Here is a 26,071-nt window from a genome sequence, read left to right as displayed (position 1 = left end):
GGACAGTCAAGCTCAGCCAATGAGAGACAGTCACAGCTTAGTCAATGAGAGAGTAATAGAGCAGCCAATGAGAGACTGTCACAGCTCAGCCAATGATGGACAGTCACAGCTCAGCCAAGGACGGACAGTCATGACCCACCAATTGAGGGACAGTCAAATTCAGGCAAAGAGGGAGAGTAAGAGCTCAGCCAATGAGGGAAAGTCACAGCACAGCTAATGACACTGTCAGAGCCCACCATGTGAAGGATAGTCACAGCTTAGACGGTGAGAGAGAGTCATACCCCCTAGCCAATGAGAGACTTTCAGAGCTCAGCCAATGATGGACAGCCACAGTGCAGCCAATGACGGACAGTCACAGCTCAGTAAATGAGGGGCAGTCATGGCTTGACCATTGAGAGATAGTCACATCTCAGTGTATGAGGAACAGTCACAGCCCATCCAGGAACAGCAAAGCTCAGCCAAAGAGGGGCAGTTAGAGCTCAGCCAATGTGGAACAGTCATAGCCCTGCCAATGAAGGATAGCCACAGCCCAAACAATGAGGGACAGTCACACTTCAGCCAATGACTGACAGTCAGAGACCAGCAAATGAGGGACATTCACAGCCTAGACTATGAGAGACAGGCACAGCCCAGCGAATGAGAGACTGTCACAGCTCAGCCAGTGATGGACAATCACACCTCAGCCAATGAGGGACAGTCACAGCCCAGCCAATGAGGGACAGTCAAGCTCAGCCAATGAGCGATAGTCAAAGCCAGCCAATGAGTGAGAGTCACACCCAAGATAATGAGGGACAGTCAAACTCAGCCACTGATGGACAGTCACAGCCTATCCAATGAAGGACAGTCAAGCCCAGTCAATAAGGGACAGTCACATTCAGCCACTGAGGGACAGTCAGAACCCAGCCCCTAAGGGACATTTACAGCCTGGCTAATGAGAAAGCATTATAGCCCAGCCAATGAGAACCTGTCACAGCTCAGCCAATAATGAAAACTGATAGCTCAGCCAATGAGGGACATCAAAACTGAGCCAATGATGGACAGAGACCAGCTAATGAGGGACAGTCACAGCTCATCCCATGAGGGACAGTCATAGATTAACCACCGAGTGACAGTCACAGCCCAGCATATGAGGGACATTCACAGCCCATCCTGGAACAGTCCAGCTCAGCCAAAGATGGACAGTTACAGCTCAGCCAATGAGGGACAGTCACAGTCCAGCCAGTGAGGGACAGTCAGAACATAGCTCATGTGGGACATTCACCACTTAGCCAATGAGAGAGCATCATACTGCAGCCAATGAGAGACTGTCACAGCTCAGCCACTGATGGACAGTCACAGCTCAGCAAATGAGGGACAGTAAAACCTCAGCCAATGAGGGACAGTATAACCAAGCACAGGAGGGATAGTCAAGTTCACGCAAAGAGGCACAGTCACAGCCGGCTCAATGAGGAACAGTCAAGATCAGCCAAAGAGGGACAGTCACAGCTCAGCCAATGAGGGACAGTCAGAATTTAGCCAATGAGGGAGAGTCAGAGCCCACGCAATAAGGGACATTTGCAGCTTAGCCAATGAGAGAGCAGTGTAGCCCATCCAATGAGAGACTGTCACAGCTCAGCCAACGAAGGCCAGTCAATACTGAGCCATTGAGGGACAGTCACAGCTCAGCCAGTGAGGAACAATCACAGCCCAGCCAATTACGACAGTCAATCCATCATTGGCTGGGCTGTGACTGTCCATCATTGGCTGCGCTATGACTCTCTCTCATTGTCTAAGCTGTGAATGTCCTTCACTGGCTGGGCTCTGACCTTCTGTCCTTGGCTGAATTATGACTGTCCCTCATTGGCTGGGCTATGACTCTCTCTCATTGTCTAAGCTGTGAATGTCCCTCATTGGCTGGTTTCTGACTGTCCTTCATTGGCTCACATTTGACTATCCCTCACTGGCTGAGCTGTGACTTTCCATTATTGGCTAAGCTGTGACAGTCTCTCATTGGCTGGGCTATATCGCTCTCTCATTGGCTAAGCTGTAAATGTCCCTATTGGGTGGGCTCTGACTCTCCCTCATTGGCTGAATTCTCACTGTCCCAAATTGGCTGAACTGTGGCTGTCCCTCATTGGCTGAGCTTGACTGTCTCTCATTGGATAGGCTACGAATCTCTCTCATTGTCCAAGCTGTGAATGTCCCCCATGGGCTGGCTTCTGACTGTCCATCACTGCCTCAGTTTGACTGTCCCTCATTGGCTGAGCTGTGACTTGCCATTATTGGCTAAGCTGTGACTTTCCATTACTGCATGAGCTGTGACAGTCTCATTGCATGGGCTAGAACACTCTCTCGATGGCTAAGCTCTAAACGTCCCTCATTGGCTGAGTTGCGATTGTCCCTCATTAGCTGAGCTGTGACTGTACCTCATTAAATTTGGTGTGGTTGTCTCTCTTTGGCTGACCTTGACTGTCGCTCATTGGCTGGGCTATAACTGTCCCTCATTGGCTGAGCTTGACTGTCCCCCATAGGCTTGGGTGTGGCTGTCCCTCATAGGCTTGACTGTGGACTATCGCTGAATGGCTAAGCTGTGCATGCCCCTCATTGGCTGGGCTGGGACTGTCCCTAATTGTCTGAGCTTTGCTGTCCCTCTTTGGCTGAGCTTATGGAATTCAGTAGGTTTATTATCTACCTCAACATCCTAAAGTGACAATTTCAAAAAAGGCCTGGAATAATCTTTTAAAGTCAAAGTTCTGGTTCTAACTTGGCAGCCGTACCTTGAGCGGCTGGGGTAATATAATTTAGAGGATGTCAATCCTCTACCTCATTAGCAAGTATATTGAGCTCTCTCTCCCATAGCCAATGACTCACATCTTTATTAATGAAGGGATGGCAATGAGAGGGGCTCCTCTCACTATTATTCTTATGTATTCAGTAGCCAACTTTTGCTTCTTGTCCCCACAACATTAGGCTTCTCTGCACTGGAGGTCTTTTTCCAAAGGAGAAAGGCTTTCCACAAGAGCCCTAACAATGACTCCATTGAAATGGAAACAGACACTGCCAAGGGTTCAGGCCAGAGTGCTCCTCTCCCTCAGTCATCAGGCAAACATGGCGTTCCTGCACAGCGTGGGGAGATGGGACCCGACTGGTAAGGACACAGGGCTGCAACGACACGAGACCCTGAGGAGGACTATGTCCACGGTGTGTGGGTTTTTCTTAGCACGCTCATGGTTGTGATTAAAGTCAAAGGAAAATTAAAACAACTCAGTGGAGGCAGGACAGCTAATGGTCGGGTCCACTGGTAAGGAAGGTGTGAGTCATCCTCTCAGGCCAAGCCTTATGACCAGCGGAGGCGCTGTCTCAGGCAAAAGGAAAAGAAATGGAGAGTGTATGGGGTGCAGGCTGGCTCGGTCAGTGGATCACAACACTCTTGATCTCGGGGTTCTAAGTTCGAGCCCCATGTTGGGTGTAGAGATTACTTAAAATGTAAAATTAAAAGAAAGAAATTGCTAGTGTAGAAGATGCTATAAATACCAGCGACAGGCCTGTGACCTGCTGAGGAGCTAGGATATAGTGTCAACCCATGACTTAACGACATTCCCCCTCTTCAGGGGAAAACAAACAAACGAACAACAAATTATCCTTTTAAATGCATTGCCAAATCAAACTTTACTAACAGGAATTTATAACATTAAAGTTTCAATGGTATTTCATAGCCTCCAGAAGACAATTTTTTAGCTAACTTGTGCTCGGAGGCATCAACAATTTCCGGTAGCATTCCAGGATGGCCAACTGGTTATGCTTTCTCAATGATCACTGCGGTAATAGGATTAGAAGACTTGGGAGTCTTCATCTTTGTTGAGAAACTCCTCATATTCTATTTTTTCTAGTAAATTCCCAAGGCGACTTACTAAGTCTTGCCTTTTAAATCTGAAAATAGAGAAACAAGTCATTAACCAAAGGATATCCAAAGGATCTATGATGCAGGAGGCTCTGTAGAAATGCAAAAAGAAGATCAATTTAAAAGAGAACAGAAAACACATCTGCAAGGCAAGGGACAATCCAGCAAATTCAGAGGGCCAGTTCAGGGTCAAGGTCCACCTCAAACTCTGGTGTGAACAGAAGGCTCTTCAAGCTTGGAAGAAGGATAGACTCAAACACTATCAATCTAAATAACTGGAGACAACGTGAACTGTGAGTGAGGACCAGGGTTTGAGAAACGCCAGGCAGGCCCGACCCCACCCCTCACCCAGCAGCGCACTGGCCCCACCGGGAAACATACTGCACAGTTCCTCCCACACTCACCTTGCCGCTTCCTTCATGGCGTACACAACAAAATTTTTCTGCACTTCTGGAGGTCCTTCCACCCCTTCAAGCAATTTGGAGATTCTTTCATATTCTGGGGATATGTAGAGAAAAAAAACCTTCAACATCTCTAAAGTACAAAGAGGAGGTAGAAGTCAGTCTTGGAGTCTCAGCCATCATTCAAGGGCTAGAACGTTACAGAGAACCTGTGCTTTCCATGCTTACATTCAGACATCCGGACACAGCCACCAGTGGAATCTGGTACACAGTAACCACTTAAGAAATACAAGAGAACAGGACAAAAAGGTGTATGGGGACATTTCAGTCAAAATAAAGAGGAGCCATTCTAATTGTGAAAATCCAATTCTGGCAAAGGATGAGCCTCAAGAGGTTGGTTGAATCTAGTCTGAATCATAGAATGGGAAAGACTTCCTGTGGTTTCAAGGACAGAAGTGCTTATTCTACTTACTTCCTCCAAGCTGTCGAATTTCCATCTTTAATTGCTCTTTGATTTCCGTATTGATTTTCACCGGAATCGGCAGCTGATCTGGCATATCTCCAGACACAGACGTTGCTGTGACCTTGAGGTCATCTGCAGAGAGACAGCTGGGAATGATTCCTCCCACCAGGGCATGACCACCAGCTTTGTGAATCAGCCCACCCTTGCTGACGCTGGTCAAGTCCTGAGACAAACAATCCAACTTACCGTGTGGAATACCGTCTCCTGCCATATTCATAAGCTCCGGAGGAACAGATGTTGACCAGAAGCCAGCAGGTGGGGATAGACCACCTTCCCTCCCCTCCCCGTGGGTAATGTGAACTACAGGTGCACCCGGAAACCTAACTGACCGTGGAGCTGCAATGACGTGCATTTCAGCGACCCCCCCCCACACACATCCATGTGCTCCACAGTCTCTAAAATTTTCATTTCATAGCAGGTGAATATACCAGATAATTGTATCAGACCTGAAATTCTGACCTCAGGAATGATAATACAGCAAGGCAGCTCTTCTATTCCTGACACTACATATACCCTCAGAGATAGACGTGGACAGTGTAACCAATTAGCAAACATTCACAGAGCCCTGGCACTCGTGACTTCATGTTGCCTGGATGCACTCTACGAAGTGGCAAGCTGAAGGTGTCACTTGATGTCGGGATGCCTGATATTGGCACTCCATCACCAGAAATCCCAGTCAGCAAATGGATCTTTGTCATCTGGGTTTTGTCTCAAAAATGAATATTGGCACTCCCAGTTGGACACGTCTACTTCATTCACTCATCCTCTGTGCCAAGCATCAAGCCAACAGTGGGGATCAGCCATGAACCAGACAGAAGAAACCCTCTCCTTTTGGAATGCATAACCTCTGTGGACGTCAGCAGGTAAATGTGCAATGAACAAAGGTGATAAGAGGGTTTGAATTCATGTGAGGAAGGAAGGAAGCAGGGTTGTGAGTGAGAGCAGGAGGGAAGCCTCCATGACGGTGTGGTCAGGCAGGGCCCTCTGAGGAGGTGACCCCTGGGCAGAGCCAGGAGCAGGAGAGCGGCCTGTGCACACGCAGAGGAGGAGTTCTAGCTGCCGGGAGGACAGGGCAGGATCCCTAGGAGGGGACGAGCCGGGGCCATGGAGCACAGTTCAGAGGGAGAGAGAACAAGAAGGTCACAGAGAGGACACATGATGGCAGGAGAGGATGGCAGGGCCAGGTCATGCAGGGCATGGAGACCAGTGTCGGGAGCTCAGACTCTGTTCTGAGCACTCAGGGGAGTTGATGACCATATGCATGTAATGGTCTGATTTCTGTGTGGCCACAGTCACTCTCGGTTCACGGGAACCCATGAGCTGTATGGGGTCAAGTGGAAAAGCAGGATGCGAGCTCAGCAGCCAGGCGAGCAGCTTGCTCAATCCCGAGGCGGTGTGCGATGAGGGACAGTGTAATGGTGGGACTCTGGAATGATGACGGTGTTAGGAGGAGAGAAGGAAGGACAGAGAGGAGAATGAGGGTGTATCTTTCTATGAAGAAACCAGTAGAGTCAAGTGGTGGGGAAGCCAGCAATGTTTCCGTGAAGGACAGAGTGACCACCTGGTCCAGCGTGGCTGAGAAATTAAGGCAGCATCACCAAAAGCCAGTGACCTTGATGGGAACTGCTCCCGTGGCGTGGAGGAGCCAGAGGCCAGGCTACCCTGGCTCAGGTCATGGAGGGGAGGGGAGGCCTGGCATTCTCACCATCTTCCATGGACACGGCTGAGCCCCCGGTGTGGGATGGTCCCTCTCCTTCCTCCTCCACTGACAGCAGCCGCATGCTCAGCCTTTTCTTAATCAGAGATGGAGTGATGGATTTCCCAGGACGTTTCACTTGGCTTTTGGGCCCAACAGCGGACTCCTCTCCTTTCTCACTCATCGCTTCCTGAGGAGCAACAAGAAACATGTCCCATTAATGAGAAAACTGCAACCCTTCCGAAACAGTATGGCAGTTTCTCAGAGAGTGAAACTAGAACTACGTCATGAACCAGCATTTGCAGTACTAGGTATTTACCCAAAGGGATACATGACCTCAAGGGAGAAGGGCTTCCCGCCTGGCACCCTCCATGGTACCCGCCTGCAGAAGTGCAGAGAGAGCCCTTCTCCCTCTCACAGCTGCTCTGCAGTCTCTTAATTGTTAAAAGTGGAGTCTGGGCACCGTGGGGAAGCGCTGGCAAATGGACGTTCTTCACACTAAGATCCAAATCTCATAAGAATATTGCCTTTTTAAGAGAAGATGTCAGGCTATGGGCATAGTGATTGTGAAAAGTGGTCGTTGCCGGCTGGTACAATTTCTGCTATTTCCAAATGCATCTTGTCTTTGCTCTTTTACTTGCCATGGTGAACACAATTTGCATAGGTTGCTTTCAATCGCAGGAGCAGAAACCTCTCCTGTGTTTAGCTAAAATGATACAAGAAACCAACAGCTAAGTGGACATTAGCATCAAATGAGCTGAATCCTGTATGAATAATATGACCAAACGTTGGCTCCCTTCCCCAGGTTCTCTTCTGCTTCTTAGAAGCCACTTCATCCCAGTTCTGGCTCCTCCTCATGATTGCAAAGTGGCTGCCAGGCTCCTCAGTTACGTGCTACTCAAGTCCTGTGTAGCAGGAGAATGCGGTTACATCCTTCCCTAGCGCTCCCAGAAGACGTCCTAAGGTTTGCAGGGTGGAATCCTTTTGTGCACATGTCCACCTCCAGCAATCATTTTGCTCTCTGGGGCACCATTCAGAATGTGCCAGTTTGGTGGGCTCAGCCCCCAGATAGCAAATGCATAGATTGAAAGATACCACCCTCAATAGGCTTGATCATGGCCTCACACAGAGTCCTGCATTCAGTCATCAGAATATCATTTCTTCTCGAGCAGGCAAACACTGGCAACCCTGCCAATAAACCCCAATCCTTAATTTCATGCACACCATGTTCTCTAAAGAAAATGAAATCAAAGAAGTACTTCTTAGCAACACAACAAAAGGTCCTTCAAAACTGTACAACATACTCTAAATCAATACTTATTAGTGAACTCTAGGAGAACATCACATGACCGATTCTGTGCGACACACGTGGAATGACGAACAGAGAGGAAAACTTACAGCTTTACATTTTGTTAGAGAAGAACCATTGCTGCAAATGAATGAGGTCTGTCCATGGAAGAAGGTGTAAAAAGACTACAACAAACCCCAGGAAAGTAGAGTGAGGTCTATGCTGTGTTCTGACACTTGTGTCTCCCACAACCATGCATTGAAATCCAACCCCCCAGGGGAGCTGGTATTAGGAGATATTAGGGTCCCTTGGCAAGTGCCGAGGTCCAAATGGTGGCCCACTCCCGAATCGGATCAGTGCTACAGAAAGGGGGCTGCAGAGAGAGCCCGAGCCCTCCCACCACAGAGGGCAGAGCAAAGGTGCCTGGCTTGAAACAGGCCGCGGACCTTCTCTCGATCGCCCTGGTGCCGGCAGCCTGGTCCTGGTATCCTGGCCTCCACGGCCCTAGGCCACAGATTTCTGTCCTTGTCATCTTCCCAGTTTCTGGCATGTTGCTATGGCAGCCTGCACAGACTGAGACGGCTCCTTGGCATGATTATCAATGACAATTCATCCTCAGATAAAAAGTACTAGCCACCAAGCAGGAGAGCGAGCCCTGCATCCAGAGAAGAGCTCTGTGACAGACAGCGGGAACACCCAGACTGACTTTATAGCAAATTTGGAAACAGATGAAATAGACTCTTTTCTAGAACAATGAAACATTCCAAAACTCACCAAGAAGAAACAGAAAATCTGAAGGCTCCTGTATGGGGTACGACGTTTAGCACCAAATGACGAGCCTTTCTATCCTGAAGGCTGTCCTGACGAGTCCTTCAAACATTCACGAGGCAAATAAGACCAGACTTACACAAACTCTTTTGGAACAGAGGAGAAAGGGTGTGAGTTCCCTGCTCATTTTATGAGGCCAAGATAAACATGTTACCAACATGTACCAAAAACACTGCAAGAAAGAAAACGAAAGAACCACATCTCTCTCCTGAATATAGACGCACAACACAATTGGTTAGCAAGTGAAATTAAACAGGACATAAAAATCCAAAGGTCATGTGTCTTGCTGGAAGGAAGATTCGTTTCACCCTGGAAAATTCATCAGTGAAATGCGCTACATAAACAGCAAAAACCAGAAAAAAGACACAGGGCCGCTTTCATAAATGGGTTGACGTTGGATTCACGGTAAAAATCATCAGCAACTCAGGTGAAAGGCAACTTCTTAAACCTAAGAAAAGATACCTCTCCCGCCCCAAAAATGTACACAAGTGCCGTATTTAATGGTGACAGAAGACAAGGCTGTCCGTTGTGTTTTCAAGAACATACCGGAGGAGAAGTGAGGTTGTAATTGTTCATAGTTGACATGTTTTTGTACATAGAATATCCAAAAGGAATTAAAATCCTGAGAATTAATAAGTGTACAAGCGTCAAGCTACTGGATAAACAGCAAGAATCAAAAACACGTGTATTTCTGTGTAATAACAAACCAGTTAGAAAAAGATATTTCGAGTACCATTAAAGCAGTGTCAAGAACATCAAGGGGCACCTGGCTGGTTCAGTCAGTGGACGGTGGGACTGTCGATCTTGGGGTTGTATGTTCGAGCCCCACATTGGGTATAGAGATTAATTAAAAATAAAAAATCTTAAAAAAAAAAGAAACCCATAGGATAAACCTAGCAACAGGTGTGCTGAGCACGACACGTGAAATATAATCCTCATGGACAGAAATGAAAGGCCTCAGTAAATGGAGAGAAATACATACCATGTGGATTGGAAGACTCATTACGTCATTATTGTCATTTCTTCCCAGAAAAAGTATCGCATCATATTTAACATATAAGTAAATATTTAAAATTTAAATGAACCCATCCTGTTCCTTTTGGGGGAAATACCTGAGCTGATAGTAAACAGTATGTGGATATCAAAGGGCCTAGAACAGCTGAGACCACATTTAAGCAAAAGCAGCAGGTTGGAAGGCGCGCACTGCCAGACAGCAGACGTACCGCGACGGAAGGGCAGCGACAGCTCTGTGGTGTTGGAGCAACGGTGGGCGGATACTCCAGTGCCACAGGACAGAGTCGAGACATACATCTGGAATCAGCAGGTGCTAGATGGCTGACACGGGGACCTGCAAGCCTTTGTGGTCCTTTCAGTAAGTCCACCTGCTCCCTACGGGGAACTGCACCTCTGCTCTGATCCCCTTCCCATCCATACAATTTGATCTCCGGTGAACAGGAGTTCTAGAAGGAAACTTGGGATATCACCTTCGTGGCTTTAGAGTAGGCAAAGCTTTTGAAAACAATGAAAGCCCTGACCATGAAGGATAGAATGATTAGACTTAATTAAACCGAGAACTTCTTTTCATCAAAAAGACACTTCTATTATGAAAGTGACATACAGGGCATCTGAGTGGCTAAACTGGTTAATGTCTGCTTTCGGCTCAGGTCATGGTCCCAGGATCCTGGCATGGAGGCCAGCATTTGGCTCCCTACTCACTGGGGAGGCTGCTTCTCCATCTGCCTCTCTCTCCTGCTCGTGCTCTCTGTTGCGCTCTCTCTCTCTCTCTCTCTCTCTCTCTCTCTCTCTCTCTCTCTCTCTCTCTCTCACGTGTGCCTGGATTCTACCTCTAATAAATAAATGAAAATTAAAAACAGAGAGAGAGACATGGGGCACTTGTATGGCCCAATTGTTTAAGCATCTGACTTTTGATTTCAGCTCAGGTTATGATCTCAGGGTGGTGAGATCAAGCCCCATATTGGGCTCACACTGGGCTGGAAGCCGAATGGAGATTCCCTCTGTCACCCTACCACTCCTCCTCCCCCACTCGTGTGTCCACGCTCTCTCTCTTTTAGAAAAAAAAGACAGTGACCAAAAAAAAAAAAAAAGATCAGCAAAAGACACACAAAATTATATATTTAAATATGTGTAAGAATGAATATATGTTGAACTACAAATCAATTTTAAAAATAAAAATATCTCAATAATATGTGGGTAAAAGTCCTGGAAAGGCTCTTCATAAAAGACATATATGAATGGCCAATAAACCACATTATTCAGTACAAAATTCATATTTAGTCATAATGAAAGATCCCTGCACACCCACCATGGTGACTGAGATTAAAGACTCCCTATACAGCAAGTGTTTACGAGTATAGAATGCAACCAACTCTCACACATTGTCAGCCCCAGATTCCCACCTTGATGACCAAGGTCACACATAAAAGGTTAGAAATAGAACCCCTGCAAGACTGACATACAGAAATCAAGGAAAATGACTCCACCCCAGGCTGAGCATCCAAGTAAGAACAGGCCACCCCACAGTGCATTAGAGCAGCCAACTACGACCTCACCACAAAGGCTGAGACAGAACACACTAGGGAAAATCCACCCCTTGAGGCAGAGCCAGAGCCCCCAAAATGCTCCCCAGCCACGGCTGAGTCAGCAGCCAGGAAAGAGGAGCCCCCCTACATCAGGGAGGGGAAGTACCCAAGGAACCCTCCTCACCCAGGGCTGAGAGAGAGCGCTCAAGGCACAATCCTCCTGCTGGCAGAGATGGACCCTGAGGAAGAGTCTCAGCTCCCAGACCTCAGAGGGAGCTTCCAGAAAGAGCCCAAACCCCCAGTGCTGAGAAGGCACCCACGGTGAAGTTCTCCCCCTGCCCCTCGGCTCACACAGAGCCCCCCCCTGGGAGAGTTTCCCTCTCGTCTTGAAGCATCGGAGGAACAGCACCCCCATTGGAAGGGACGGAGCACCCATGAAAATCTCCCCGGGACTAAGAGTCCCCACCAGGGACCAGCAGAACAGCACGAAAGCCCAGCCCCAGCATGGCTGAGACAGAGCACCCAAGGCAAAGTGCGCCCTCGTGCCGAGCTAACCCCCAAGGAGAGTGTCTCACAGGCTGAGGCAGAAGCCCGCAGGGAGAGGAATCCCAGGGCTGAGGTGATGCACCCGAGGAAACATCCCCCTCACAGAGCTTAAAATGAGAGCCAGGAAACACCCCCTGTGCCTCCACACCCCCCACTGAAACTTCGAATCCCTGCTACGCCCCAAACCCCCTCCGCCCCGCTTAGGACTAAGATAGCACCCAAAGATGCGTCCCTGAACCAGCCGGGAGAGAATTACACAAAGAACATCCCTCACGGAACTCAGAGACACCACCAAGGACAGATTCCTCTCCAACATGGCGGAGAGAAGCCGCCCCGAAAATGCCTCGCCCTGTGCTGAGATCAGAACCCAACCACATGTCTCCACAGACCGAGGAAGATTCCCCAGGAAGACACCGCAGCCAAGGGAGAGGCACCTGCAGGGCACAGAGAGAGTCCCCAGGGAGATGAATCCGCACTCCCAGGGTTGAAATCCTGACCTTGTTCCCGGAGCCTGGAAGCAACTCACACAGTGGCAGTGAATTTGTGGCGCCTTTCAGGTAGAACGTTCTGGAAATGTGCCCCTGGGTGTTGCTGGATATACGCCCCCTAGGGGGTCTGGGGGGTGTGCACAGGGAAGTATCTGACCAGAAGGCTCATCTATAATTACTGCCCCGGTGAGGTAGGTGTAAGGGCCGCTGCAGGCCATGTTGTGATGCTGGCCACACTGTCCTGCAGCAGCCTGGCCCCCCGAGAAGCTGTGCGAGGTACGGAGGGTGGTGCTGGAGAAGCCTAACGCCTCCCCCCCCCCACTCCACTGTGCCAGCTGCCCAGAACCAGGAAGCTAGCTTTCCCCCCGGCACGTCTCCGGTGCCCCCTACAGGCAGAACTCGGTCACACACGCCACATGAAAATTTTTTTTTTAGTTTCAAATTGTAAGTTTATTTCATTCAGGATTACACTTCTTTGTACAACTGAGCACTCAAGGCTCTCTACATAGGAGATGATTAATAAATATTAGAGTAATGAATTTATATATATAAAATACATGAACTTTAGGAAACAGGGAACTACTTAAAAAAAAAAAACACCTTATTTGTGGAGCACCTGAGTGGCCCAGTGGGTTAAGCATCCAACTCTTAATTTCAGCTCAGGTCATGATCTCAAGGTTGTGAGATCAAGCCACTCTTAAGATTTCTAGGAACCAGAATATTTTTTACATATCAGCGAAAGGTTTCGGTTTGAAGCTGAGAGTGGATCAATCAAATACTGGCTGACTGTTTTAACAGAAGTAGAGGCAGATTATTTGATCATCATAATCCTGAGGAAAAATTAATCGCATTTGGTAAAAATTTCTCTACAGAAATCTGCTTTATAGGTTATTTTTGGGGGAGAAACATATGAAGTATTACTTGCACATAAAATGAAAGCAAGACAAGATTGCTCACCGTAATCTGATTTGCCTGTGTTCTCATTGCCTGTGTGCTAGAGTGGATTTTCACAGGCCCTTCCTCCACCAATGCAGAAGTTCCTCCTCTTGCAGGCTACATTTTAAATAAGTTTTATATCCACTGCATCTGACTGTAAATTATTTATATTGCTTTCCTTTTTGTTCTGGAAAGTATCTAGCATATGCAGTACCCGCATATTGTGAAAACTACCTGTAAACCAGGCCTCCTAGACTGCTTCTCTAGCCAACTGGTTCCTTGACATGCACATGAGGACGTGGGTGTAGATTCAGAGAATGTTATTGGTTCTTAATTTTGTGTAACAAATTATGCAAATTCAGTGGCTTCAAAAGTTCCCCCAGGCTGAGAGTTAAGATGGCAGGGGAGTAGGGGTCCCCTTTTTAGCTGGTCTTCTGAGTTGAGCTGGATAGGTACCAGACCATGCTTAACACCCACAGAATCAACGTGAGATGCAGGAAGATACATCTGGACCTCTATAAACAAACATCACCAGCGCTGAGTATTGAGGTACGAATCGGGGAGCTGTGAAGCCGCGCACAGATATCGGAAGATAAACGGAAGGGGGAGGGAGCCCCTGCATTCGGGCGCCGGGAAGCGGTAGCCACCTGCACTGGGGAGCGGGCCGGACTCATGGACCGGCACCCGTGAGAGAGCAGACTGAGACCGTGAGCCGGGGAACGTGCACAAGCAGTCTGAAAACTGGAGTTCCGGAGCGCATGGGCATGGCTGGCAGCTGGCGGTATTAGAAACACAAAGGACAGAGACGAGCCGGCCCTGGAAGTGAGGGACTGGACGCCAGCTGTGGGGCACACATCCCGGGATGCTGCAGGGTTGAGCAGCACCAACAAAATAAGAGTTAAAGTGGCCAGAACATCAGTGGAGAACGGTCTGTGATCCCTCTGTTCTGAGACAGAAGCTGGGATTCGGCTACTGCTGCTCTGACTCTTAGAAGAGGCACAGAAAACCGCCAGGGAAAGCCGCCAGAGAACAAAAGCCTGGAAATACCAGCTCACAGTGTACCCATCCCCATCCCCCCTCGTAGGGGACGCGGAGACCCTACCCAAACAGGGTTGCCTGAGTACTGGCGCAGCAGGCCCCTCCCCCAGAAGGCAGGTTGAAAAATCAAGAAGCCCACATCCCTAAGGTCCCTATAAAAAAAGTGCGCACTGCCTGGGTCCTGGTCAATAATTTGGGCTCTGAGCAACCCGTAACCTCTCCTCATCAGAATGACGAGAAGGAGAAATCCCCACCCCCAGCAAAGAAAAGACAATGAGTCTGGGGCCTCTGCCACAGAACTAATGGATATGGATATAACCATATTGTCAGAAATGGAGTTCAGAGTAACAATGGTCAAGATGATGTGTAGGCTTGAAAAAACTATTAATGACAATATAGAATCTCTAAGGGCAGAAATGAGAGTGAATCTGGCAGAAATTAAAAATGCTATGAATCAAATGCAGTCAAAACAAGATGCTCTGACGGCCAGGGTGAATGAGGCAGAAGAACAAATCAGCAAATTGGAGGAGGGGTTAGTAGAAGAGAAAGCTAAGACAGAAACTTGGCTCAAAAAAATCCAATCTCAAGATTGTAGGTTACGGGAGATTACTGACTCAATGAAACGTTCCAATGCCAGAATCATCAGCATCCCCGAGGGGGTGGAGAAAAACAGAGGTCTTGAAGAGATATTTGAACAGATTATAGCTGAAAACTTCCCTAATCTAGCAAAGGAAACAAACATTCGTGTCCAAGAGGCAGAGAGGACCCCTCCCAAGCTCAACCACGACAAACCTATGCCATGTCACATCATAGTGCAAGTCGCAAATATTAGATCCAAGGATACAATATTGAAAGCGGCCAGGACAAAGAAATTTCTCACATACCAAGGGAAAGGTATCAGAATTACGTCAGACCTGTCTACACAGACCTGGAATAAGAGAAAGGGTTGGGGGGGCATTTTTAAAGCTCTTTCAGAGAAAAACATGCAGCCAAGGATCCTTTATGCAGCAAGGCTGTAATTCAGAATTGATGGAGAGATAAAGACCTTCCAGAATCGCCAGTCACTGACCAACTTCGTAACCACAAAACCAGACCTCCAGGAGATATTAAGGGCGGTTCTATAAGAGTAAAAAGGCCCCAAGAGTGATACAGAACAGAAAGTCACAATCTAGGGGCGCCTGGGTGGCACAGCGGTTAAGCGGTTAAGCGTCTGCCTTTGGCTCAGGGCGTGATCCCGGCGTTCTGGGATCGAGCCCCACATTAGGCTCCTCTGCTATGAGCCTGCTTCTTCCTCTCCCACTCCCCCTGCTTGTGTTCCCTCTCTCGCTGACTGTCTCTATCTCTGTCGGATAAATAAAGAAAATCTTTAAAAAAAAAAAAAAGAAAGTCACAATCTATAGAAACAAAGACTTTACTGGCAACATGGCATCATTAAAATCATATCTTCAGAAGATATGAACAGTCACTTTTCCAGTGAAGACATACAAACGGCTAACAGACATATGAAAAAATGTTCAAAATCATTAGCCATCAGGGAAATTCACATCAAAACCACACTAAGATACCACCTTACGCCAGTTAGAATGGCAAAAATTGACAAGGCAAGAAACAACAATTGTTGGAGAGGATGTGGAGAAAGGGGATCCCTCCTACATTGTTGGTGGGAATGCAAGTTGGTACAGCCACTCTGGAAAACAGTGTGGAGGTCCCTTAAGAAGTTAAAAATTGGGCTACCCTATGACCCAGCCATTGCACTACTAGGTATTTACCCCAAAGATACAGACGTAGTGAAGGGAAGGGCCATATGCACCCCAATGTTCATAGCAGCATTGTCCACAATAGCCAAAGCGTGGAAGGAGCTGAGATGCCTTTCAACAGATGACTAGATTAAGAAGTTGTGGTCCATATATACAATGGAATATTACTCAGCTATCAAAAAGAATGATTTCTCAACATTTGCTGCAACATGGACGGCACTGGAGGAGATAATGCTAAGTGAAATAAGTCAAGCAGAGAAAGACAATTATCATATAATTTCTCTCATCTATGGAACATAAGAATTAGGAAGATCGGTAGGGGAAGAAAGGGTAAGGAAAGGGGGGTAATCAGAAGGGGGAATGAAGCATGAGAAACTATGGACTATGAGAAACAAACTGAGGGCCTCAGAGGGGAGGGGGGTGGGGGAATGGGATAGGCTGGTGATGGGTAGTAAGGAGGGCACGTATTGCATGGTGCACTGGGTGTTATACGCAACTAATGAATCATTGAACTTTACATCAGAAACCAGGGATGTACTCTATGATGACTAACATAATATAATAAAAAAAACATTAAAAAAATAAAAAATAAAATCATATCTCAAAAATCAGTCTCAATGTAAATGGCCTAAATGCTCCCATAATGCGCCACAGGGTTGCAGATTGGATAAAAAGACATGACCCATCCATTTGCTGTCTACAAGAGACTCATTTTGAACCTAAAGATACATCCAGACTGAAAGTAAAGGGATAGAATATCATCTTTCATGCCAATGGACCTCAAAAGAAAGCTGGGGTAGCAATTCTCATATTAGACAGATTGGATTTTAAACTGAAGACTATAGTTAGAGACACAGAAGGGCACTATATTATTCTTAAAGGATGTATCCAACAAGTGGATATGACAATTATAAATATATATGCCCCCAACAGGGGAGCAGCAAGATACACAAGCCAACCCTTAACCACAATAAAGAGACATATAGATAAAAATACATTAATAGTGGGGGACCTCCACTATCAGAAATAGACAGAGCACCCATGCAGAAAATCAACAAAGAAACAAGAGCTTTGAAGCCATACTAGACGAGATGGACCTCATAGACATATATAGAACACTACACCCCAGAACCAAAGAATACTCATTCTATTCTAATGCCCATGGAACATTCTCAAGAATAGACCATGTTCTGGGTCACAAAACAGGTCTCAACTGATACCAAAGGACTGAAATTATTCCCTGCATATTCTCAGACCACAATGCTTTGAAATTGGAACTTAACCACAAGGAAAAATTTGGAAGAAACTCAAACACTTGGACACTAAGAACCATCCTGCTCAAGAATGATTCGATAAACCAGGAAATCAAAAATCAATTTAAACAATTTATGGAGACCAACGAGAATGAAAACACAATGGTCCAAAACCTATGTGACACTGCAAAGGCAGTCCTAAGGGGAAAATACATAGCCATCCAAGCCTCACTCAAAAGAATAGAAAAATCTAAAATGCAGTTTTTATATTCTCACCTCAAGAAGCTGGAACAGCAACAGAGCAACAGGCCTAATCCAAGCACGAGAAAGCAGTTGATCAAGATCAGAGCAGAGATCAATGAATTAGAAACCAGGAGCACAGTAGAGCAGATCAACAAAACTAGAAGCTGGTTCTTTGAAAGAATAAATAAAAATGACAAACCACTGGCAAGACTTATCCAAAAGAATAGAGAAAGGACCCAAATTAATAAAATTATGAATGAAAAGGGAGAGGTCACAACCAACATTAATGAAATTGGAAGGATTATTAGAAACTTTTATCAATAGCTCTTATGCCAATAAATTAAGCAATCTGGAAGACATGGAGGCCTTCCGGGAAACCTATAAACTACCAAGACTGAAAAAGGAAGAAACTGATTTTTTAAAAAGACCAATTAATTATGAAGAGAATGAAACAGTGATTAAAAACCTTCCAAAAAACAAAACACCAGGGCCTGACGGATTTCCTGGGGAATTCTACCAAACATTCAAAGAAGAAATAATACCTATTCTCCTAAAGCTATTTCAAAAAATAGAATCAGAAGGAAGGCTACCAAACTCATTCTATGAGGCCAATATTACCTTGATCCCCAAACCAGGCAAAGACCCCATTAAAAAGGAGAATTACAGGCCGATTTCCCTGATGAATATGGAAGCAAAAATTCTCAACAAGATCCTTGCTAATAGAATCCAACAATACATTAAAAGGATTATCCATCATGACCAAGTGGGATTCGTCCCTGGGATGCAAGGGTGGTTCAACATTCACAAATTGATCAGTGTGATAGATCATATCAACAAGAAAAGAATCAAGAACCATAAGAGGTTCTTATTGATGAGGTTGAAGCTGGGGGCATCACATGGCCGGATACAGCATGCTTTCCTGATTAAAACCCTTCAGAGTGTAGGGATAAAGGGTACATTCCTCAATTTCATAAAAACCATCTATGAGAAGCCTTCAGCAAATATCATTCTCAATGGGGAAAAGCTGGAAGCCTTTCCCTTAAGATCAGGAACACGACAAGGATGCCCACTCCTGCCATTATTATTCAACATAGTACTAGAAGTCCTTGCAACAGCAATCAGACAACAACAAGGGATAAAAGGTATCCAAATCGGCAAAGAAGATGTCAAACTGTCTCTTTTCGCAGATGACATGATACTCTATATGGAAAACCCAAAAGAATCCACTCCCAAGCTATTAGAAGTTATAGAGCAATTCAGTAATGTGGTGGGATACAAAATCAATGCTAAGAAATCAGTTGCATTTCTATACACGAACAATGAGACTGAAGACAGAGAAATTAGGGAATCCATCCCATTTACAATAGCACCAAAAACCATACATTACTGTGGAATTAACCAGAGACGTAAAGGTTCTCTATTCTAGAAACTACAAATCACTCTTGAAAGACATTGAAGGCACAAAAAGATGGAAAAATATTCCATGCTCATGGATCAGAAGAATTAACATAGTCAAAATGTCCATGCTACCCAGAGCAATCTACACTTTCAATGCCATCCCGATCAAAATACCAATGACATTTTTCAAAGAACTGGAACAAACAGCCCTTAAAGTTGTGTGGAACCAGAAAAGGCCCCGAATCACCAAGGAATTGTTGAAAAGGAAAACCAAAGCTGGGGGCATCACATGGCCGGATTTCAAGCTGTACTACAAAGCTGTGATCACAAAGACAGCATGGTACTGGCACAAAAACAGACACATAGACCAAGGGAACAGAATAGAGAACCAAGAAATGGACCCTTAGCTCTTTGGGCAACTAATCTTTGACAAAGCAGGAAAAAACATCCAGTGGAAAAAAGACAGTCCCTTCAATAAATGGTGCTGGGAAAATTGGACAGCTACCTGCAAAAGAATGAAACTTGACCACTCTCTCACACCATACACAAAGGTACACCTGCTTTTCGTTTTTACAATATCTTTTCAATGACTTTTGAAAATATATTTACTTACTTATTTTAATTCCAATATAATTAACATAGTGTTATAATAGTTCCAGGTGTACAATATAGTGATTCAATGAATTTACACATTACTTAATGCTCATCATGGTAAGTGGGCTCCTAATCCCCTTCACCTATTTCACCCACCTCTGCACCCCCTCCCCTCTGGTAACCACCACTTTGTTCTCTATCCTTAAGAGTCTGCTCTTTTGTCTGTCCCTTTTTTCTTTGTTCATTTGCTTTGTGTCTTAACTTGTACATACGAGTGAAATCATATGTTATTTGTCTTTCTCTGCCAAATGAACAAAGAAGAGGTGGTACATACTACTGAGGGTCTTACTTTAGATGGCTGACACAGCGCTGCTCTGAGGAGGTGGCATTTAAGGAGAGAGGAGAAGGGTGACAAGACTTGGGAAGGGGAGTTGAGGCAGTGGGAAATCCAGCTGCAAGGGCCCCTGAATGGGCGCAGGATGCCACATGCAGGGAAGCAGGAGGCAGGGGTGGCTGCAGCGCAGGGATGGGGGAGAGGTGGGGGGTCCCAGGTGTGCTTGGCCAGCTGCACGGCTCTTTTCAACTGCACCTTCCGCGATTGCACTTGTCTGTCCTTCCCGGCTGAATGGTTCAATGTCATGGTTAAAGCAGTTTAAACAGGGGTCTGTGCATCCCACTGCTGCCCACACGAGGGACTTTTGCTAGAAGGGGATAACTCTATTTCTCTCTTTAAGTTCCCTGACCATCACGCTTAGTGATTACGTGAATTGGATAATGAACCCATGGAAAGTCAGCTTGAACCAGATGATCAGGTGGAGGCGGAGGCCTGCTGCACATCCAAGGGCACAATAATGCGGGACCCTGATTTTTGACCTTCAGAGATGATCTACTTGTTATGCGAAAGCTCTTTCCTGAACCATCAGGGTAAGTTGTCATAGAGGCAGGACCGGGAGATCAACATCCCAAGGTTAACTTCACCGCCCTCATCAAGGCTCCTAAAACCATTCTCTGGCTCCAGAGGCCCTGCTGCTTGTCTGTTCCCAATCATTAGAGTTGGCCTTACCACTTCCTGAGAGGGCCACCATGCCTGTCCCCTCACCTGCCTTGGCCAGAATCTCCTCACAACAGAAGGGCTAAATAATCGCTACTCCAAAAATCCTGTGCAGGAGTGGAAGAACTCAGACATTCCGAGTGTGTTCAGGGCCTGGACTCAGTGGCACCCAGAAATTTGTGGGTTCATGCTGAGGGTGATGAGGAGTGATCGCTGGGGTCCTTAACGTTGTGTGCCAACTACATGGAGATGAACTCTGGGGAACCCGGAGTATAAGGGAGACAGTCTCAATGAGCAGAGAGTTATGACACAGGCCGATGTGCTCTTGGGGGGTGGGAACACCATCCCTAAGGGGATGTGGGATTTAGCTTCCAGCAGACTTTCTTCCTTGATCCACTCCATGTTGCAGAAATTGTCTGCCTAGGAGCACTTAGCCCCTGGGAGCTCCTGTCAGGGAGGGAGAGTGAGCCGAGAATGTCCCAGATCCAGGGTCAGATGACAAACAAGGAACAATGGGAGACTGTGGGCCAGGGGCAGTCAGAAGCAGTGGAGTCAGAGGGCAGCCCTGGAGGAGTGGAAAGAACTTGGCTTCAAGCCAGACCGGTCTCTGTTTCGTTGGTCCAGGTCCGCCCTTATTTGCTCATGACCTGGGGCTATGTACCTAACCTCTGTGTGTTTCCACATCACCTCCTGCAAACTGAGCCTCCTGACAGCATCAAACGCCCAGGCTGGTCGTGAAGATTAGAATGAATTCATTTGATATTTTGTAGAAACCATCTAAGTGCCAGCTGCTTATCTAGGTGGGAAAGAACAGTGAACTGGACACTTTTCTCATCGATCTTCCATGAGACACTAGACAAGCAGAGCAACTGTCAGGTAGTACTAAGTAGTCTGCACAAACTTGAAATGGGATGGACAGATGCGAAAAGGTGGGCAGTAGTTTAAATAGGGTGGTCAGGGAAGGCCTCCCTGAGGAGGCATCTATTGTGCATCAGAGTAAAGGGCCTTGGGAGTTAGTCCTTTCTGGCCCTGACCCCTGCAGAACACCCTCTTCCCCAAGGTGGGGGGACAGGCATGGGCTTCAGTTGGTCTTTGTGGGGCGTGAGGCTCATGTCTGTGGCTTCCAGTCTGCTCCTGATCTCTTGTTCCTGAATTCCTGCCCTGCTCCAGCATCAGATGAGGATGCAGCTCGACAGAGACTACTGAATGAGCAAGGACCATTACATGAAATCCTTTCCCTATTAACAAATCCAGAAGACAGGACATTCACCAACATTCTGGTAACTATTTTCTAGGGGAAGCCCAGGCATCTGTAAAGAGCTCTGTGTGGCTCTTCTCTTCTCTGTTGGTCAGAAATTACTGTCGGCTTGCCCCTGAGGAAGGACCATGCTACACTGCCAAATATTTATGCTGTTAATTGTTGTCCCAACCTTCCCCCGATGGACCTGTGGCCAGGTATTGCATGACACTGCAACACGGAAAGGTAAGATAGAAATCAGAATTCTTGAAGATTACTCAATACTGGATCAGAATGACACTAATTCCAGGAGACACAAAGCATCACTGTGGTCCACCAGGCACAGTAATGGAGGTCAGGTCATTAATGGAATTTTACCTCAGTACAGACTCTTCATGGTTCTCGGATTTTCCGTTAACCTATCCAGTGGTAATTGGTGGCACCATTAAGAATTTGGAAGATGCATGGTGGTGATTCTGAACATTTCCCTTTCATCTTACCTATTTGGCCTGGGCAGAACTTATAGATCTTGGAGAAGGACAGCCAGTTATAAACTTAGGTGGTTGTTGACTTCAATTACAGCAGCTATTTCATTTGTGGCTCCATTGCGTTAGCCATCAACACATTCCTGGGCATCTGGTATATCTATTTGGTTGAGCAAATGCTTTTTTTCTCCTTTAGAAAATATCCCCAGAAAGAGTTTGCCTTCAGCTGGAAAGGGCACCACCACTTCCTACTTCAGGCTTCTATCAGCTCTCTGAGCCAATGCCAGAAACCGTTCCTTAGGGACCTTGATCACCTTCCCCTTACAATGGACATGGAACTATTCCTTTCATTGATGTCATTATTCTGATTGAGAAGTAGAAGCTAATAGACACATTGGCAACACACTTGAAAGACAGACATAGAAATTAATGCCCACACAAAATCAGAGGCCTTGCCACTTAGTAAAATGTTCAGAGATTTAGTAGTCTGGGGCAGGACAAGATTGTGCTTCTACAGTGAACAGCAAATTGACAAATCTCAACCTTCTTACCATTAAAAAAGGGAGACAGCAAAGAGGTGGCCTACGAAGTGCTGGTGGTAACACATATGTTTATGGTTTTGTGGTACTATGACCACCCGAAAAGTGACCTGAGAACCGGCCAGCTTGGAGTGAGGCCCAGAAGAATAAAGTTCTCTGAGGTTACACCTATGGCCTCATGGGGAGCTCCCTGTGACCGCTTGACTGGAAAAGAGAAAGCATCATGCCTGATTTTCAGCTGGGACATTGCGATGTGCAGGCACTTGTTCATATTAGTGTTCTAATAGTGCCTAGTAAGTCACCCCATATTTAGCAGTGTGAAATGACACAAAAGTATGATCAAGGAGTTCCACAGGTCAGAGGTCCAGGCAGGCTCGATTGGGTTCTCTGCTTCGGGTCTCATGCAATTGAACTCAAGGTGTTGGCCATGCTGGGTCATCAACTGACTGCTTCCAAGCCCTTTCAGTTTATGGGAAGCTCTAGTGTCTTAAGGCTGTAGGACTGAGGTTCCCATTCCCTTGCTGTCTCTCGGCTCAGGCCACTCTGAACTCCTAGGACGACCCCCATACCTCCCTAGATGCACCCTTCCATCTTCCAAGCAGTAATGCAGTGTCACGGTCATGGAAGGAGGGATGCAGTTCGTGCATGGACCATAAACAGGAACTTGCACTCACCAACACCGATGCTGTGGCAGGTATGGCTGACTGCTCCATCTGCCAGCAGTGCTCACCAACCCTGAGCACCTGAGCCGGCACCATACCCCCAAGTGGTCAGTCGGCTAACTACCAGTTGGCAGACTGATTATTTTGCTTTCCTTTCATCAGGGAAAGGTAGCTCTTTGTACTCAAATAGATGCTGATTGTGGAAATGGATCTTCCTTCACACCCATAGATATTTGAGAAAACCAACATTTATGGATTTAGAGAATGCCTTAGCCACTGTCATGGTATTCCACACAGCACCACTGATAAACAAGGAAATTGCTCTCAGGGCACATGCTTATGGAATTCAGTAGGTTTATTATCCACCTCAACATCCTGAAGTGACACTTTCAAAAAAAGTCCTGGAATGATCTTTTAAAGCCACAGTTCTGGTTCTAACTTGGCAGCAGTACCTTGAGGGGCTTGGGTAATATAATTTAGAGGATGTCAATCCTCTTCCTCATTGGCCAGTATATGGAGCTCTCTCTCCCATAGCCACGATTCTCATCTTTATTAATGAAGGGATGGCAATGTGAGGGGCTCCTCTCACTGTTACTCTTATGTATCCAGTAGCCAACTTTTGCTTCTTGTCCCCACAACTTTAGGCTTCTCTGCACTGGAGGTCTTTTTTTTTTTTTTTAAGATTTTATTTATTTATTTGACAGAGAGAGAGAGAGACAGCCAGAGAGAGGAAACACAAGCAGGGGGAGTAGGAGTGGAAGAAGCAGGCTCCCAGTGGAGGAGCCTGATGTGGGGCTCGATCTCATAACGCCAGGACCACGCCCTGAGCCGAAGGCAGTCGCTTAACGACTGAGCCACCCAGGAGCCCCTGGAGGTCTTTTTCCAAAGGAGAAAGGCTTTCCACAAGAGCCCTAACAATGACTCCATTGAAATGGAAGCAGACACTGCCAAGGGTTCAGGCCGGAATGCTCCTCTCCCTCAGTCATCAGGCAAACATTGGGTTCCTGCACAGCGTGGGGAGATGGGACCCGACTGGTAAGGACACAGGGCTGCAACGACGCAAGACCCTGAGGAGGACTATGTCCACGATGTGTGGGTTTTTCTCAGCACGCTCATGGTTGTGATTAAAGTCAAAGGAAAATTAAAACAACTCAGTGGAGGCAGGACAGCTAATGGTCGGGTCCACTGATAAGGAAGGTGTGAGTCATCCGCTCAGGCCAAGCCTTATGACCAGCGGAGGGGCTGTCTCAGGCAAAAGGAAAAGAAATGGAGAGTGTATGGGGTGCAGGCTGGCTCGGTCAGTGGAGCACGGACTCTTGATCTCGGGGTTGTGAGTTCGAGCCCCATGTTGGGTGTAGAAATTACTTAAAATGTAAAATTAAAAGAAAGAAATTGCTAGTGTAGAAGATGCTATAAACACCAGCGACAGGCCTGTGACCTGCTGAGGAGCTAGGATGTAGTGTCAACCCATGACTTAACGGCATTCCCCCTCTTCAGGGGAAAACAAACAAACGAACAACAAATTATCCTTTGAAATGCATTGCCAAATCAAACTTTACTAACAGGAATTTATAACATTAAAGTTTCAATGGTATTTCATAGCCTGAAGAAGACAATTTTCTTAACTAACATGTGCTAGAAGGCATCAACAATATCCGGTTCCGTCCTAGGATAGCAAACTGGTTCAGCAATCACACATTGATAACATCATAACGGAATTACAAGTTTGGGGTGTGATTATCTTTCTTAAGAAGGTGGTCAGATTCTAATTTTGCTAGTGCCTTCTACAGGTGCCTTATTAAGCCTTGTCTTTTAAATCTGAAAATAAAGAGACAACTCGTTAACCAAAAGACACCCAGAGAACCCATGATGCGAGAGGCCTTGTGGGGGACAGAAAGGGAGCTTACAATCTACGTGAGAATAGAAAATCGTGGTAAGGGACAATAGAGCAAATAGAAAGTGCGTCAGTTCAGGGTCAACACCTACCTCAAACTGGTGTGAAGAGAAGTCTCCTTGAACTTGAAAGAGTGAGTGAGACTCAGATAATGTCGATCTAAATATCAACAGAGGAAACATGAAATCTGAGTAAGGATCATGGTTGAGAAAGAGCAGGAAGGGTCCGACGCCACCCCTCACCCAGCACCACATTGGCCCCACTGTGCTACAGAGTTCCTCTCTATACCCACCTTGCTGTTTCCTTGACGGAATATAACACAAATTTTTCCCCGTAATTCACGAGGTCCTTGCACTCCTTCAAAAATTTGAAGATTCTTTCATATTCTGGAGGTATTTAGAAAAAAAAACCTTCAACATCTCTAAAGTACAAAGAGGAGGTAGAAGTCAATCTTGGAGTCTCAGCGATCATTCAAGGGCTACAATGTTACAGAGAACCTGTGCTTTCCGTGCTTACATTCAGACATCCGAACATAGCCACCAAGGGAATCTGGTACACAATAACCAGTAAAGAAACACAAGAGAAGTCCATTGGCATGAAAGATGGTACTCCATCCCTTTACTTTCAGTCTGAATGTATCTTTAGGTTCAAAATGAGTCTCTTGTAGACAGCAAATGGATGGGTCATGTCTTTTTATCCAATCTGCAACCCTGTGGTGCTTTATGGGAGCATTTAGGCCATTTACATTGAGACTGATTATTGAGAGATATGATTTTAATGATGCCATGTTGCCA

The 26,071-nt window shown here is 46.3% G+C and overlaps 1 protein-coding gene across 1 annotated transcript; it reads right to left on the bottom strand.

Moving 5' to 3' along the window:
- Positions 1-3,635: 3,635 nt before the first annotated feature.
- Positions 3,636-25,432, bottom strand: LOC148106830 (cancer/testis antigen family 45 member A8-like). Its single transcript, XM_087859656.1, has 5 exons — positions 25,370-25,432; positions 6,510-6,690; positions 4,754-4,876; positions 4,285-4,378; positions 3,636-3,909 (listed from the first exon to the last, which is right to left on the bottom strand). The coding sequence occupies exons 2-5, from the start codon at positions 6,682-6,684 to the stop codon at positions 3,810-3,812; spliced, it is 492 nt and encodes a 163-aa protein (XP_087715782.1). The 5' UTR covers positions 6,685-6,690; positions 25,370-25,432; the 3' UTR covers positions 3,636-3,809.
- Positions 25,433-26,071: the final 639 nt, after the last annotated feature.

The sequence above is a fragment of the Ursus americanus genome, chromosome X (genome assembly GCF_024610735.1).
Source record: "Ursus americanus isolate L20-20 chromosome X, mUrsAme1.1.p, whole genome shotgun sequence".
NCBI lineage: Eukaryota > Metazoa > Chordata > Mammalia > Carnivora > Ursidae > Ursus > Ursus americanus.
The sequence above is the reverse complement of the archived record's forward strand: the minus strand, read 5'-3'. Positions and strand labels throughout refer to the sequence as shown.

Excerpts from the sequence above, each read along its gene's own strand:
- LOC148106830 (XM_087859656.1), bottom strand. The coding sequence starts at position 6,684 with ATGAGTGAGAAAGGAGAGGAGTCCGCTGTTGGGCCCAAAAGCCAAGTG. Across the intron at positions 4,379-4,753 it reads AATTCGACAGCTTGGAGGAA|AATATGAAAGAATCTCCAAA; the intron begins GTAAGTAGAATA and ends ACATATCCCCAG. Across the intron at positions 3,910-4,284 it reads GCCATGAAGGAAGCGGCAAG|ATTTAAAAGGCAAGACTTAG; the intron begins GTGAGTGTGGGA and ends CTCTATTTTCAG.